The 18,225-nt window shown below is 40.4% G+C and overlaps 1 protein-coding gene and 1 pseudogene across 1 annotated transcript; both read right to left on the bottom strand.

The window, feature by feature from the left end:
- Positions 1-3,339: 3,339 nt before the first annotated feature.
- On the bottom strand, positions 3,340-3,938 carry LOC123467780. The gene is made up of 2 exons (XM_045167577.1): positions 3,621-3,938; positions 3,340-3,547 (listed from the first exon to the last, which is right to left on the bottom strand). Exons 1-2 carry the CDS (start codon positions 3,857-3,859, stop codon positions 3,388-3,390), a joined length of 399 nt encoding a protein of 132 aa, XP_045023512.1. The 5' UTR covers positions 3,860-3,938; the 3' UTR covers positions 3,340-3,387.
- A 2,630-nt stretch (positions 3,939-6,568) lies between these two features.
- Positions 6,569-16,624, bottom strand: LOC116920565 (annotated as a pseudogene).
- Between the last annotated feature and the right edge of the window lie 1,601 nt (positions 16,625-18,225).

Here is an 18,225-nt window from a genome sequence, read left to right as displayed (position 1 = left end):
CGACAGCGAAACCGACTACAAAATTAAGCACAACCACAATGAAAACAACAATAGCCACAACAGCCATGAAAACGACCGTTAAAAGCACACCACCGACAACTAGGCCTACAACAACTACTAAGCCAACGACTACCACAACTAAGCCTACGACTACGACAACCAAGCCTACAACTACAACAACAAAACCTACAACTACAACAAATAAGCCTACGACTACAACTACTACGCCTTCAACTACAACAACGAAGTCTACAACTACTACGCCTACAACTACAACAACAAAGTCTACGACTACAACTACTACGCCTACAACTACAACAAATAAGCCTACGACTACAACTACTACGCCTACAACTACAACAACAAAGTCTACGACTACAGCTACTACGCCTACAACTACAACAAATCAGCCTACGACTACAACTACTACGCCTACAACTACAACAACAAAGTCTACGACTACAACTACTACGCCTACAACTACAACAAATAAGCCTACAACTACAACCACCCTGCCTACAACTACAACTACCACAGCTACAACTACAACTACTGAGCCAACAACTACAACCACTAGGCCTACAACTCCAAGTACTGAACCTACATTGCCATCAACTACAACTGAAACCACGTCCACTGCACTACCATCAACGACAACTATGGCGACGACAACAACAACTGAAGTAATAAGCAATTCAACAACAAATAACACAACAACTGAAAAAATAGAAGATCCTCCAGTTACGAAAAATCACACCGGTATGGAAGATGCAATAATGGAAATTATTGATGACACTGAAAAAACATCTCAGCAAGAAATACCCGAGGCAGCATCTTTAACACTAGAACAAGTACCGGAGGTACCAACAAAAAACGAAACAGAAAGCGGTCTACCCCAAAATATAGAAAAATTCGGCGACAAAATTAAATTCGATATTTCAAAAATGCATGAGCAATATAAAATAAGTATAGAAACAGAACACGAAAACAAACTTGCAAAAGAAATTCGCGACGTATATTGTCAACTATCAACGATAAAGAAAACTCAAGCGGTGATTTTAGCTCAAAGTAACGGAATTCTTGCTGCTTCAGCGCTCGGATTACCCATCTGTACGAGACTGCAAGGCTTCGGACAAGCGATGACACTTCAAAAATGTGAAACCAAACGAATTTTCATCTCCGCAAAAGAATCCAAATGTGGATTTCAACCATTCTTTACTTATGAAGATAAAAACTGCACAATTGGAGTAGATGGATGGTCCATACATCCATATTCCGATTGCTTTTGGAAAACTCATTTAGTAAATTTAAATGGATTCCATCACACCTGGGAACATAATTCAACAGACGGAGAGTGGGTAAAACAAAAAGCAAGCATTCACATGCCGAACTTAGACCTTATCACAGAGTTCGAAGAGTTGCACTTGAACGATTTCGACTACAGTCTGAAGAGCCATCCAGCGCATGAAAAAATGGAAATGAAACAATTAAATATCCTAAACGATCTAGTAGGCCTAATGCAGGAATCAAATTCAAAATCTGTTTCTGACATAGTGATGTCAGAAAAACAGGATAATCAGATAGGAACCATGTTCTCATGGTTCGACACATTAAAATTCTTATCCTATCTATCATAGGATTCATTGTATTCATCATATCCCTACGCATATTGATCATTTGTGACCCTTTTACAAGAATCATGGAAAAAATTCGACAAGCTAGAAGATTAAGACGTTATGGAATAAATACGGAAGAAGCGCACGAATTAACTTCAATGATCCCAAATCCAAGCACTCAACCACCGGAAGAAATAATAGAGCAACCGTTCACTAGGATGACGGCTCCTACACCTCTTACCATGGAAAGACCCACACAATCACGCCCGGCTCAACCAAGCGCACCGAAACAACGTAATATTTATCCTGTCATGGAAGAAAACTGGGAATCCGATCAAGCTCGCAAATGCACAGGAAAACACACGACTTGCACTTACGTTGTGGGTTATGGAATGGCATGGGAAGACCTTTGCAGATGCTCAACAGAAGTTGAATCTAAAAACAACTAACATTAAAAAAAAAAAAAAAAAAAAAAACAAACAAACCTAATAAGTTTTTATTTTGGGTGAAAGGGGAAAGTGGTAAATGTATTAAAAAAACTCAAAATATGAAAACTTCAAGTGAATTGTCTTTGTTACACGATTAGTGTTTAAACAGCAACCAAACACACAAGTGTTAAGTAAAAGTGGAAGTTTTAACTAAAAAAAAAAAAAAAGTGAAGACGCAGTGCAACGTAATGAAGCAAGTGATAGTGAAAGTCAACCAGAAATAAACTACTTAGTGATCGAAAGTGAAAGTGAAACAGAAAGTGAAACACAACGAGATGGGCTCTTCGGGGATTATGGTTTTTACCCACCAACGTTCGAATTTAATCCAAATACTACACAAAAGGCAACACTATCTAAATGTAGCAACTGTGCGATGAAAACGCACCCAACTTTATCGGCAGCAAGAGCAGATGCCGTTCAGAAACGAACGCAAGCCATTACACGACTACGTGAGCAAGAAATTTTCTTAGAAATGATAGACGCTCCAAGGGAAGAAATAAGAAGGTGTATCATCCAGAAATTGGGCCCCGCTGCATGGGATTACCATCCGAAGGCAGAATTTCTAAACCAGAAATTTAACGACAAAACACTACTTCATACAAGCGTGAAAGCCGGAAAACTGGACATAACGGATTTACTGTTAGACTACGGAGCTGACCCAGATATAGAAGAGGATGGCCAGACCATTGCACATAGAGCGGCAGCAGAAAATAACAAGCTCTTGATCAGGATATTACGATATCACAAATACAAGTTTTCATCGTACAATAGCCTTGGAGAAACACCGCTAATGGTCGCCATCGCCTACGGGCATGAAGAAGTGGCTAGTTATTTGTGGATAAGTTCCAACGTGGCACAAATGGCAAAGGACAACAGCACCGTCCTACATTATGCCGCCAAACATGGAAACAACACTCTCGCTAGGGCAGCATGTGAAAAGAAAATTCACATTAACATCAATCAAACTACTAAACCAGGAAACTATACGGCCCTACACCTAGCCACAATGTATAGGCAAGATCTCATAGCAAATATCTTATTGGAACACGGAGCAGATCTAGACATAACTGATATCAATGGAAACACCCCGCGGGATTACGCGTTTGATGAACATAGGAGAAACATATTCGAAGATTGGAAATGTATAAGAAGCCACAAGAGAAAGGCTTCTGGCAATGAATAAGATTGAAGCAAAACAAAAATTAAAGAACCAACAACAGTTTATTACCACTACTACAACAAAAACACTAAAATGAAAACATTACAACAACAAATTGCATTCATTAGACAGAATCTTCGAATTCCTCCAGCAGGCATTCCGGTAAAAACACCGCAGACCGAGAAGTGGGATAGAAAATATCCTCGCCTGACTCCAACCACCACAACAACCTAGCGAGATGTTGAGGATAAAGATCGCGGTATCTCGCATATCCAGGATATCGGCTAAAAACAGATAATAACAAAACGTTAACAAAATCGGAAACATAAAAAAGAAAGAAAAGGAAAACCAACTCACACGTAGTAATAATCACCGATCCAAACTCGCTGAAAGCCAAAATCGCAAGTAGAGGAAGGAGCACAGGGATTATTGAGTAGTGAAAACAACAGCAACTGCACTACCAATTCCTTGTCCTCGGGTCGAAATCGAGCAGAGAAACGAGACGGCGAAGAAAACAACAACACCCCCATCAGATGCAAAACATCATCAAAATTGCCCCGATGGCGCAACAAAAATTGTAAAGAGTCAACCTCCATTTTAAAAACTCAAAACAAATGACACGAAACGACAACGAACGACAGAAAACCAAGAACCGACGTGAAAGAACGGCAAGAAAAAACTAAAAGAAGAGAAGAGAAGAAAAGCATACAAGAAAAAAAAATTGATTGAAATCTTTAGTAGCATTCCAGTAAAAAGGAACTTAGATCATCAATTATTAACTAACACTTTATTAACATAAAGACAATGAATAACGGTATAGAAAACATATCTTGTATTTTGTGCCTCATACTGTAGCCCAACAAAGAAGAATAACGGTGAAGGAAAGAAAGTAGGTGACGGGTAAAAAACAAGTTTTCACCCAACCATTGCCACGCCACATGCCGAAGAGAAGTAAGAAGGAGAAGAAAGTCAGAAGACAAAGAGAAAAATTGGAGGACCAATTTCTTCTTGCCGAAGGAATGTAATAGACCGCAGCAACTCCTCCTAGCAACAGCAGCCCCACCCAGCAAGAAGGTCGTCACGAATGCAACCTTCCCTGCGGATAATAGTTAATGATAAAAGTAAAAGTTATTGTAAACCCCTCCCTTCTTAACCTTCAATCTTGTGGTATATAAGTGCATGGTTGTATCGTCTTAGGTAGAGTTAGTTTACTGGCAAATACACAGTCTAGAAACTATTACACAGGCAAACATTTCACAGGTGAACATCGTATAAAGTGAAACACCTAAAATGTGCCAAATTTTGGCCTCTAATGCATACCACTGTTCACCATAAGTCATATCTAGCAAAAATTCGACTTACAATTCCCTGACATTTGGACAGGCCATGTACTATACATATGCATGTATAATGCCTATGCCGACATGCCCCATCTTGCAATGTATCAACTTGCCCCAACCCGGGGTTTATTCAAATACAAATTTTTATTACTCCTTTATAATAGATGAAAACAAATCCATTGTTACAGTTCAATAGAGGACACAATTTTCTATGAAACTAATATTTTTTAAAAATTATATGCATACCAAGAAAAGATAAAATTGATGAATACCAAGCACGCAACTATTGTGGATTTGACGCAAAAAATTTCGTTATTTTCTATTTCCTAAACTATTTGGGATAAATTTATAAAACTTTGCACAAATGTGCGCACAATAAACATCTTTGACTATGAATTATTTCAATAAAACCTCTTTCACACAATTCTTCTAAATTCGGAATTGCAAACTTGCCCTCCTGCCAACTAGCCCCACTCTCCCCTACCCTTCAAGCCTGGTAAGCTTAGTTATCAACGGCAAACATCTCATCGTGACGTTCGTTGACGGTCAGCTTCGGTTATTGGGTTAGCAACGGAATTTGTTAGGCGTCAATAAGTCATTCAGTCTAGCTAGGAGTACGATTAAGTAAATTGAAATAGACAAAATCAGACGAGATGATAATGAAAGATTATCGAAAACGTAAGGCTGGTTACCATCACAACAGCATTTATTATTTTAAACCAGTTTTATATCTTTCTTTAGCTCGTAAACTAAAGTGAACTGGAGAAAAAATGAAGATTCCCTTCGCAGTTTTATGTAGTAGTTTGCTTTTATCAATTTCAGTGACAGCAAACGTCGATTAACGTTACGACGTAACGGGGGTACATTTTATTGGAATTTGTGGTTCTTAAACTATAAAAATCGAAGTAAAATATCACATCAAAACATGCTAGATATAATAAAGAATCTCAATAATATATTTTCTGTTTATTTTGGTGTATATTAGTAACCAAACAACGTACCCAAAAATATCTGTTTTTGGCCCTCCCTCCCCCCTCCCCTAAAATGTCATAAAATAAAATAATTAATTGCGAGCTAAGTTTTCAGCGAATTTTCGTAAGTTTTACGGCAATCGATAGGTATTTAAAAGCGCTATCTATTTGGTACATTTCATAAAAAAATATTGAAAAGGAAAAAAATTCTAAATTCCTTTCGTTTTATTTTTTTCAAACCTGAATTTCTGGTTTTGTGTTGAAAAACAAAAAATTCGCATAATTATTGCACAGGCATCATTTCAACACCACATACCATTGCGCCAACATATTTTATAAAGTGCTGGACTGGATGCTAGGGAAAATGTTTTACTTATCAGCTTCTATCCCATGTCCTAATTGCCTTAACACTATCAGACTTGCCAATCGATCAATTTTTTGAGTTTGATCGGCGATCAACTCAGTTCAGAATGAGTTGATCGCCGATCAAACTCATTTTAGCGATCAATTTTTCATTTTTCATACGCCATCTAGCGGTGAATAAAACGAACATGTACAGTAAAACGAAAAAATGTTAAACATTGCGAGTTAAATTATGGGAGCATATTTCCACAAATTATCAGTAGATGGCGTGGAATAAGAAATTTTGAGCGCAGAAATGAGTTGATCGATCGATCATTTTTTGAGTTTGAGTTTGATCGCGATTGAAAATTGATTTCGATCACGGCAAGTCTGGTTTGCAGTATGCTTAATAACACCTCGTTACCCTTAAAGTCTTATTCTAATATTCATTCCTGGGGGTTTGAAAAAGGCCACTGTGAAAATGATCGTACAAATATTCACAAGTTAACAACTTAGTGTCATTACCTGTGTTTATCGAGCGAGACTTGTTAAATAAAGAGATTAACGTTTCTCTACGCTTTGAAAGTAGTTAGTTCATGATTCGGGTAAACTTTAGTTTACAGTTAACACCAAGTAACAACAACATTGTAAAAAATGTATCGATTAATTTGTATTTACTCATCCATAAGACTTTAAAGTTGACTATCGTTTCTTCCACGTGAACTTTTTTCGAGCACCAGCTTGACCGGGCTTCTTCCTTTCACGTGTTCGCGGGTCAAATGAAAGAAGTCCGGCTAAATGGAAAAATATTGATTTAAATATGTTTAGGTTAAGAATCTAATATCTCGATTGTTACCCAAACGCATGCGCTCTATGGTCTCTGCGTTTACGAAAGATCTCAGGCACATGGAAATGCCAAGGCGAATCGCACCCGATTGGGCAGAAGTGCCTCAGCCGTCCACAGTAGCCACAACGTCAACTTTCCCTAGCATATCGTTGAATTGTAAAGGGAAAATTATCTGAAACACAAACACTTTCATTACGTTACCATTAAGATAAGAAAATAAGACACATGTTACCTGCTTTTTATCTTGTTCTCTTTGGAAAAAGTGTATGTCTGTTTCGTTAATGCTAATCACACCAGTACCCTGACCAATTACTTTCACGGTAGCATTAGAGGTCTTTCGCCGGGCATTATACGTCATGTAGGGGCGACCCGATTCATCACGCATTTTTTTTTTTTTTTTAAGAGGGACTACTCCTATTGGAGTTTTGCCCCGTGATTTTATTTAAATACATATGCATTGAGTGTTCCACTCGTACCTTACATACAGCGTACCATTTGGCATTTTTTACTTATAATTGATTCTTAGATAGATTTAGGCTAAAAATTGATTTGTGCGCTTTCTTAGGGGGGATAGACGGTCGGAAGTCAGGATAAATATGCACAGTTCTTGAAAGGCTTTGGTAGATGTATGGATTTTTGAGATTGGGGGTGGCCAGAGACTAAGTTCTGAGAGGCATATTGCTATGAAATTGACACGGAGGTTGGCAAAGAGGGGGCAATCGAAAATAAAATGTTCCGTAGTTTCGTATTGGGAGGAACATGCACAGGAAGGAGAGATTAAAAGTTTGAGACGATGTTGGTGGACATTTAAATAGCTATGCTCTGATAGAATTTGTATGACTTGGTGAGGTAGGTTATGAGAGGATAATTGGGTGAAACAGCTTGGCGATGGGAAAAACGACCTGGTGGTGTTGCCTTGGGACGATTCGCTCCACTCCTTACTCCAAAGATTTCCTAGCACAGTCCTTATGGCTTTCTTTATCTGCGACGGGGGTCTGCCTGTATGCGTGAAAGGATGGTGAAGCCGTTGCCGGGCGTCCTTTTCTTCCTTCCGTAGAATTTTATCGATATCCGGTAGGAGAGTTTCTGTGGCTTGCTGGGCGTAAGGAGAAAAGGTTTGGAGTTTCGACATGAGAAGTCGTCTTAGGGTGATTTCTGAGACTCTGTAGTCAACAGGCAGGGATCCGGTGAGAACTGAGAGAGCTCCGGAGTCGGCAGTCTTGAAAGATTTGGAAATTAGGATGTTGAATTGGCGTTCGATTTGTCTTAGTTTCTTCCGGTTATATTTTCGTTTTGATCGCGGATGCCCAGACTGAGCAACAATATAGAAGGCTGGGTTCCACCAGAGCTTTATATAAGGCTCCCAGGCGTGTCCCAGATAAACCCCAAGTTCTTCCGGCGTAGGAGCGAAGGGAAAAGAAAATTTTCCTTACTTGGCGATCCTTCTCGTTGAGGTGTGCTGACCAGTTCAGTTTTGAGTCCAGAGTTAGGCCTAGTAGTTTTGTATGAGAGGTTGGTAAGATATGGTGCTCATCCATAGTCAGGTAGAGGTTATCCGATGGCGCATGCTTTCTACTGAAGATAATAAGTACTGTCTTCGCGGCGTTGATTTTTAATTTTAATTTCCCCAGGTGGGATTTGATAGCGTCCGTCAGCACTTGCAGTAGTCTGACTGCCATAGATTCGTCCTTATGTTGTAATGTTGCTGTTAAGTCGTCTGCGTATGCTAGTATTTTCCCCTGTAGCTTGAGGTCTGCTGGAATCAGTAATATGTCGTCGATCATAACGTTCCAAAGGAAGGGAGAGAGTAAACTACCTTGTGGGCAGCCTGTAGGTATTGAAAAAGGCTCGTCTGTTTGTTGTTGGTCGAATTCGCCTACCCTGTGCGACAGAAAATCCTTAACAATTTTCACAAGGGAGAGTGGGCACTGTCTCTTGATAAGGGCTAGTAGAATCGCGGGAGCCCATGCTGTGTCGAAAGCGCTCTTAATGTCAATAAGTGCGCATGCCGTAACATTCTTTTTTTGAAACCCCGTTTCGACTTCATTGACAAGGCAGTGGAGTGCTGATTCTGTTGAGCAGTTGGCTTGAAAACCGTGTTGATTTGGATGCACCCAGTTTCCTATCAGAGCCAGCTGCTGAAGTGGACTCAGAAGAATTTTCTCGAAAAGTTTACTCATTGCCGGTAGGACGCTTATCGGCCTATAACTATTCACGTCAGAGTAGTCGGCTTTCCCTGGCTTGCGAATGATACATACTCTCGCTTGTTTCCAGCTCCTTGGAAATTTTCCATGTACGAGACAGGCGTTGAAAAGGACGAGAATGTATCTAATTAAAATCGGAAGGGAGAGTATAAGTAGGCCGGTGGATAAGCCGTCCCAACCTGGCGCGGATTTTTTCTTTAGAGCTTTGGCCGCTAACTTTATCTCATTTTCTATGTTCGGTGCACAAACGTCTTGAACGTCTTCTGCTAAGGACCTAATTACGGATTTTTCAATTTCTTGGTGTGGTTTGTCTGATTTTCCTTCCGTGTGGAAGAAATGTTCCGCGAAGCGGGATGTGACAATTGATGGGTCCGCTGTAAGGAGTCCGTTTACATTTATTTCGAGTTTCGGCTGTGTAGAAGTTGCGGAGCGCGCGGATTTTTTTATCTCTCTGAACGCGCTGTTTGCGTTACCGTTCATATTGTCACATCAATTTAGGGCTTCACCAACAAAGGAAGTTCCACTCTCCAACGATGAGGCTGGGGTAGGTGAAGTTTCTACCGGAACGCTTGACAGTTCTCGAAGCGGATGTAATCGTCGGCTGGGGTCTCTTGGGCAACTAGGTAGCCGTGGGTTTGTCCTCTTCGGCATCGGCTAACAATGACTGCAGCACGACTTCGTTTACTCTCAGGCAACGAGCTGCGTCTTCAATAATTGCCACACCGCAGCAAAAAATTCGTTACTTACTGGTAACGAGCTGCGTCTCAAAAATTAAAACTCTGCAGCACTAATTCGTCACTTACGGGTAACGAGCTGCGTCTCCACCAATTGTCACACGAGTTGTATTAGAACAAGAACAAACGAATACAACAAGTGATGACTTAAATTCTAGACAATGGTTTAACTCAAACAAAAGGGATAACCATTACCAAAAGTTGGAGAAGCGTCTGAAGAACTCTAGGGAAACCAGGGAACTTCTCCTACGGAGCCCAGCTCCGGGAGCTCACCCGATGGAGACTCATCTAACGCAGATTCGGGGCAGCGTTTTATACCGTCGCGCGAATTACTCCCCTTCCGGACTGCATATCTGCGTATCTTTCTTAGAGCGGACTTCTCCCGATAATTTCTTCACCACGATCGCAGCGTTGTCCAAGGAGCGGATGACTCATCTCTGCGAAGAGATAACCAATTTCCCTTTTCACCCGCGACAGGTCCCCCTTCTTCAAGACAGGCGACCCGACTGTACTAATCTTCTGCGATCCACGAAGGTTGATGATACTAAAAATCAGCTTGCGTCCTCTTGGCAAATAAGGGACTTTTACTCCTTCGTTTTTCTTCTTCCCGGTTGCGCTTACTTGTTTAAATGTTTCTTGTATTTCCCGGATAGTCTTAAGGATTTTCCTTTTTTTTTTTTTTTTTTTTTTTTTTTTTTAATTTTAACCGAATGCCTTCGGCCATGGAAGAGGCGCTGCAATCGCATATCTTCCGGCCGTTTGAGATTTACCATTTACTCGTTCGGGAGCCTTGCACAATTGAACCAGCTCCTGGCGGCGTCATCAAAATACTTTTCAAAATTATTTTTTCCCAATATCACCCCATCTGTTGTGGGTGGAATATTCTTCAAAGCGCTCCATCAATTGGTGCGCAACTTCTTCCGAACTTTTTCGGAATATCAGTGAGCTAATAAATTTTCTGACACCTTCCATAGCTTGTCTTTGGGGCTGCTCAATATGCCTTGATGGCACTACAAATTGTTGTCGCACTGACTGGAACAACTGGACTTGCAGTTCTCAAAACGACCTCGGTTTCTGAATCCGAGTCTGAATCTCTTCCAGTCTCGACTGATTCACCCTGACTGTCAGCTTCTTCGGTCAAATGGTCCTTTGGAATAGGACCTTCAAAATTTAGGGCTTCACCAACAAAGGAAGTTCCACTCTCCAACGATGAGGCTGGGGTAGGTGAAGTTTCTACCGGAACGCTTGACAGTTCTCGAAGCGGATGTAATCGTCGGCTGGGGTCTCTTGGGCAACTAGGTAGCCGTGGGTTTGTCCTCTTCGGCATCGGCTAACAATGACTGCAGCACGACTTCGTTTACTCTCAGGCAACGAGCTGCGTCTTCAATAATTGCCACACCGCAGCAAAAAATTCGTTACTTACTGGTAACGAGCTGCGTCTCAAAAATTAAAACTCTGCAGCACTAATTCGTCACTTACGGGTAACGAGCTGCGTCTCCACCAATTGTCACACGAGTTGTATTAGAACAAGAACAAACGAATACAACAAGTGATGACTTAAGTTCTAGACAATGGTTTAACTCAAACAAAAGGGATAACCATTACCAAAAGTTGGAGAAGCGTCTGAAGAACTCTAGGGAAACCAGGGAACTTCTCCTACGGAGCCCAGCTCCGGGAGCTCACCCGATGGAGACTCATCTAACGCAGATTCGGGGCAGCGTTTTATACCGTCGCGCGAATTACTCCCCTTCCGGACTGCATATCTGCGTATCTTTCTTAGAGCGGACTTCTCCCGATAATTTCTTCACCACGATCGCAGCGTTGTCCAAGGAGCGGATGACTCATCTCTGCGAAGAGATAACCAATTTCCTCTTTCACCCGCGACAATATCACTGATAAATTTTTTGAACGAGTCTCGTTTGGCTTGACGAATATGTTTTTGGTATGTGCCCTTAGCTTCTTTGAAACGGGCTTGGTCTTCAGTCCGGTGGAAGCGGGACCATTTTTTAAATGCTTTCCTGGTTTCCTTTCGTAGGCGGTCAAGTTTTTCTGTCCACCAGGGGGCTAAGGGACGTGGTCTGTGTTTTTGATTTTTAATTTTGCTTTTATTTGCGCTTGATATGATGATTGATGATATAGCTTCTACGTATTTGTCGATATCGTCTCCAGCTTTCAGGTTGCTTTGGGTTACATCATGAGCTGACAGTTCGTTAGATAGGTTCTCCATATACAGATCAGCGTCTATATCCCCTTCTCTTGGTGGTTTTTTAGCTGTACGTGTGCCAGGCGCTTGTGGCGTCTGCGACAGAACAAAAAATATGTAGGGGTGATCCGACAAGGAGTGATCCTGTAAAAATTGCCAGCTTGCTGTGTTGGTATCGCCTCCTAGTAGTGTAACGTCAACAAAGGCTGTGCCGGCCGGAATGAAATTTAGGGAGTCTACCTTTGCATTTGCTACCTTTAAGGAGAAATGTGCTATAAGGTTTTCTAGTTCCTTTCCTTTTTTATCAGTGGAGTGGGAGTTCCAGACAGGGCTCTTTGCGTTGGAGTCCATGCAGATAACGGCTCTCCTTAGTTCAGTCTCGTAAGTCTTCAAATAGCTCTTGATGGTTAAAGAAATTGAGGGGGATGATGGTCGGCAGTAAGCGCTTATTAGGAGGAACTTGGATTTATCAGAGCCAATTTTAACAACCACTACCTCGTTTGACGAGCACTTTTCCATATGCGCTTTGATTCCATTATTTACCAGGATCGCGGAGCCGTACGGATGTTGGTCACTAAGGTTGTGAAATGCAGTGAAACCTTCCGGTACGTATTTTAGATCGTAGTGGTCATGCCTTTTCATTGCGTACGGTTCTTGGATCATTACTATATCGACTTTATAGTCGTCAATCGTTTTTGCTAGTAAAGCGGAGGCCGCCTTGCAGTGTCGGAGGTTAATTTTGAGAAACTTTTTAGAGTGCATGGGGTGCTCTTTATTTAAGGTGTGATTATCTTCCATCTAAATGTTGAAAAGTTGACGATACCGTTTCGCTGCATTAATTTGATCTGGACAGCTTGGGTCTCCTGCCGTGTGATTCTTTTTGCAATTTGGGCATTTAAAGGTGGATGCATTGCAGGACCTGGAATCGTGGTTACTTGAACATTTACCGCAGGTTGGCGCGGTGGCTTTACAGTGTGACGAGGTGTGCCCATAGTTGTTGCATTTGTAGCATCGCCTTACTTCCCTGTTTACATCAATCGGGACGATTTTGATTAGTTTGTAGCGCGTGTGAATTTTGTTTCTACTTAACGCCACATCCCTTACCGCGGCGGAGGTAAAATACATTTTAACATGTCCTAGATCTTGGTCGTTGCATTTGTGGATCTGGACTATTTTTTGAAGTGTACCTTCAATAAAGCTGTTTCTGAAGTTAATATCCTCTTTTAGTTCATCCATGTTCTCGATTGGGACAAAAAGACCGATTGCTGGGTATAGTTTTTCTTGGGTTCTCGGGTCGTTTATGACTGCTTTGCACTCTTCACTGGTTCTGATTATATCGAGGGCTTTATCCGCATCTTGTTGATTCTGGAAAGTAATGAAACCTTTGTCGTCTTTCGTGTTGACTCTGAGTGGTATTGGGTTTCCGATTTCTTTTGACTTAAGTAGCTTATCCATGAGGCCTACGTTAAGTTCTCCTGCGCTAGTCCGGTTAATTTTGAAGGCTACCGTTGTTTGGTTGTGTTTGTGGTTCTCCGATGGTCCTCTCGTGGCGGCAGCGTATGACTTTGTTCCTTCGTTACGTTGACTCGATTCGGTGTGCGCGGCTATTACCTTGTCAGCAAAGGCAAGTTTAGCCTCTTGAAAAAGTTGTTTTTGTTTCTCCAATTCGCTTGTCTTTGCGATCAGGAACGATTGTGTTTGCTTCAGTTGGACTTGGTATTTCCTTGCTGCATATGCAATATTGAGGGTGCGCTGGATAAGTTCCTTATGCGTTAATTCGCTCAGTTCCCTTTCGTCGACTTTGAGTAGCGAGTCTTCTAGAGAGTCGGCATGAGTTCTGTAGTTATGATCTAAGCACGTAGACTCTTTCTTCGGTGCACCTTGGTCCTCCGAGCTAGGTGATATTATTTGTGTATAGTTCCGTTTCAGTTGTTTACTTGTGTCCATGCTGTAATTAGGTGTAGACTGCTCAGTTGTTGCCTTCTTTATCTCTGTTCTGCAGTTAGGGCATAGCCTGTAGTTCCCTCTGCCCACACCTTTAGTGACAAATCTGTAGTTACATCGCTCGCATGTTCTTTCCTTCCCTTTTTGCGACCCGTCTGAAATAGTCGATTCGTCGAGATGATCGACGAGACTATCTTCGGGTGCAAAGGTGTTCCCTCCGCTCTCAGAATCCATACCTGAAACCAGCAGGTAGGACGAGAGAAGAAAGACACTTAGAAGGAGAAGGGCGGTGGCCCGCGGCTTTGACTGGGAATCAGACGGGGGGATGGGAGACTTTTCTGCTAGCGAACTGTCACAGTAGCAAATTCTGATGTTATTGCGGAAATTTCGATTGAGAAAACGGTGTGAAAATCGGGTGCAGAGTGGTGAAACTTGTTTTGGTACACGCCCTGGTAGTTTTGCTATAGGAATACTTGAAAAAGAAACACTGATTTGCCGTAGAAATATTTTAAAATTGAAAAAACAGTGGGAGACGAGAGTAAGCTCAGAATCGTTGATCAAGCAGACGATTCGATCCCTCACGCATCAACTAAGATAATAAATGGAGTATCGAATACGACCTCACTTCATTACTTTCCTTGCTATAACGATGAATTATCCAGATTAATGTTACCTCAGGAACTTGTTGTATTTCAACTTGGGCAGCTAGTTGACGTCGAAATTGCATGATGAAATCTTTCTCGATGACAGAATATGGATGTTGACTAAAGGTACGTCTACACTAGCAGTTTTTACAGACAAGTTACGGTCATACAGGCCTACCGGCATACAGTCTTACTGCCAAGCTATTTCAGTTTTTCCGTAACGCAATCTACACTGCACATAGGTTTACAGACATCATACGGAAAATGGGCGTTGCAGAAGGCAGGGCAAACTTTTGTAACTTTGTAACTTTTGTAACTTTGTAATCGTGCAATGTAGTATTATACAATACAGGATGATTTTTAACACACAAAATGAACCTCTTGACGTCTTTTGTTTCTAGTTTCAGTCTACAAAATATTAAAATTGTACATAAACTGAGAAAAAGCAACAAATAGAATTAAAGTATTTACTTTTCGGTTATTTTCTTTGGGGATTTCTTTTCTTTGGAGATGGTTTGGGCCCCATGTTTTTTATTCAAATTCAAGTTTTTTAATACGCACAACGACTGTGGCAGATGAATTTCTACAGACAATGTTGCAGTCATGTGTGGTTGCATTAATAAAGAGTATTTGAAAATATATACTTTATTCTCATTGGCTGAACCTTATTTTTCATCTTACGGAAACTCTCACTTACGGGAAAAGTTTGAATCATTTCAAACTTTTTTCTTACAGACACACAGGCATACAGGCATACGTTTACGGAAAATCGCTAGTGTAGATTGAACGGAATAAGCTTTCCGTATGCCTGTATCGAGTCTGTATGTATGTATGACCGTAACTTGTCTGTAAAAACTGCTAGTGTAGACGTACCTTAAAGCGTTCGAACTTTTCGATCAAATTCGCATACTACCAAAACGAATAAAGAAAAGGGGAATAAAACGTTATTGTGCAGTTTTCCCACTAAAAAAATCATTTATCACCTGAGCATCAGTCAATGACTCAAGAAGAACATTCTCAATTTTTTGTTTTGGTATCCATTCAGACCCAAACAGAAACCTACATCCAATGGGAAAGTAAATTTTAGATATAAATAAAGAATAAACAAACGCAATTTACAATTCTATAGGTTTTTGGTTTTGAATTCCCCTGCTTATTATTTTATCTTCATGTCTCTTAAGGCGGCTGCTAAATCCTTATTTCAAACAAAAAATTTAGGTATTTCATTATTTGATAGTAAAACTACTATGTTTTGCTTTTACATGCATGAGTGTGTAGTAATTTGGTTTTGATGTGTAGAACAAACTGTGATAGGGTCGCCCATTAACATCAAATTCTGCTGCCTTACGTTTAGGATAGATCTCATCAGGATGTTTCGTCATTGGTCTTGCTTGTTGGTCAAACAGCCCAGATGGAAACAAATATCTTATAGCCTCCTGAATATTAAAGAGGGTAAATAATTGAAACTGTACACACACTGTTATAAAAGTTACATCAACATCAGTTTGTGTGAAGAACTCAGGGTCTTTCCCCATCATGTTAGCCAAATGTCGTTTTCCTATGTTGTACTCATGTAATTGCTGTTTGATGAAATTGTCTACAAAGGAAAAACATTACGCCACAAAGCTTGCTGCAAATCTTCTTACGAAAATTGATACCATGGATTTTGGCACGCTCCATATATGACTTCATAGCTTTGCTCATTTTTTTCGTATCGCTCTGTTCAAAATCTAATGCACGACCGTCTTTTGAAACTGATTCGTTGAGTTTAAGAGATCCATTTTGGAACAGAGGAGCAGAAATAAAATATGATCGAACCTAAATAATTTGAAAATGATTGAATCTCCACGTCATTTGATAAACAAAGTTCTGTTTGTATGTACCCCTCTAAAACATTTTGAAGGGAAAACTACGAGTTCTCTTAGCACTGCCATGTGTACACCGTCTGCACTTCACTATCATGTATCAAGCAACACAAACTTCAACTGTTCACGGACTATGTTCCGATCTCGCTGTCGTCTAAATCGGACCTTCTAGCGGGAAAAATCGGATCTATGTCCGATTTTTCCACAAGATGCCATTTTATATTCTTTCACTAGACGGCTCTAGTGATCGGACGTACATCCGTTCTCCAAAAATTTCGAATTCAAAATCAATGGGCATTATTGAACGGGCCTTGATCCGTTCACGGAAACGCCAATTCGTCAACAACCGGTCCGTGGTGGGCGTTCCAATTTTGTGTGATTGTCATTATTTACGTTTATTGTTTTTGTTTTTTTCATCTGATTTGGTTTTAAAGTTAGTTGTATTTGTGTTTTTTTTTAAATCTGTATATATGTTTAAAAGAATAACCCATGCGTTGTTATTATGTAGTAGAAATAATTTGAACATTTTTATGTTTTTGTTTTTGTTTTGTTCTATTATGGTGGAACGGTGGAGAGAAAAAATGTTCGCGATGGGTAATTCGAGATCCAAGTAGAAACGGAGTGCCTATTGTTTAAAGGCTTAGAGACTCGGCAAATGGTATTACTGACCCGTTGTGACAGCGTAGATGAGGTTGCAGAAGAGTTGCGTTACGTCGCAAAATCTTCACATCATATTATTTCCGCTATTGCTGATATTACTGAATCCAGTTCCATGATTTGACTGAAAACGGTATGTTGGTTTCCTTTCTATTGAGTGCGAAACATTGATCTTAACGGCTGGTGTCAAATTACAGGACGAAAAATGTTGCATGACTTCTTGTTCGATATCTGGATTGCAAGGAGGTTTCACATTGGAGAAACGCGAGCAGCAGTGTAACGATTACATTCGGCGCACGTTCGGACGTGATAAGATCGTGCTCATGCTAGTAAGCGGCGGACTCGATTTCGTCGTACGTGCTGTCCTTCTCCATAAAGCACTTCTACAGGGTGACGCCTAATAAGCGCTTGCTTATTATGGAGTTAGTCATGGGTTCAAATCCCATTTGATCATAAAGGAAAAATTTCATTTAAGCTTAATAGTTTGTTTGAAAATATGCTGCATCAGAAGAAAATACATGCATCTTTATTAAGGGAACATGCCAGATAACTCGTCGCGAGTGCAGGGCATCTATATCCATTCTTATCTTTTTCTTTTTTTTTAATTTTATCTTTACGAAAAGATACAATATGTTTGCTAATTTACTTTATTGACGTTATTCACTGACAGTTAACAAGCGTTTTAGTAATTTACCTTGGGCTACTTGAAATTATTATTACAAGTGTGAACAAGTTTCATTTAAGTTCCTTGTAAAAGTTGAAATTCAAAGTGTATGTATAATGGCACTACGGTATAGCATCGGAGCGGTACGCAGAAGGTTTAGGGTTCGATTCCCTAAAGAGTTCAGTTACATTTCAATGTTAAAATAAATTTCATTGGGAAAATAAAACGCGGAATTTCAATGTCTTCGGAAATAATTCTGATTTATGAGTTACAAAATCTCTAAGTAAAATTAGAGTGCCTTAACCAAAGACTTGTAAAGCCATATTCTACAACGTGGCTAGTACTGGTTGGTCGCATGTACTGGAACATTACAACTCAGATGGAAAACGAACCCATACTATGATGATTAATCCTACTCAATTTAATGTTTGTTAATAATAAAAAAACGATTAATTAATGTCACTACATATTATCCATCATGGACACTGAATTCCACTACAGCTGAATGGGATTCGAACCCAAGTTACATCGTATTTCAGTCCATCGC

Source organism: Daphnia magna, unplaced genomic scaffold, assembly GCF_020631705.1.
Source record: "Daphnia magna isolate NIES unplaced genomic scaffold, ASM2063170v1.1 Dm_contigs230, whole genome shotgun sequence".
Classification (NCBI taxonomy): domain Eukaryota; kingdom Metazoa; phylum Arthropoda; class Branchiopoda; order Diplostraca; family Daphniidae; genus Daphnia; species Daphnia magna.
This window is presented reverse-complemented; position numbering and strand designations above follow the sequence as displayed.

Bases quoted from the DNA above. Each gene is read 5' to 3' on its own strand.
- LOC123467780 (XM_045167577.1), bottom strand. From the start codon at position 3,859: ATGGAGGTTGACTCTTTACAATTTTTGTTGCGCCATCGGGGCAATTTT. The intron at 3,548-3,620 runs GTGAGTTGGTTT...ATCTGTTTTTAG, and splicing joins ATCGGTGATTATTACTACGT to CCGATATCCTGGATATGCGA.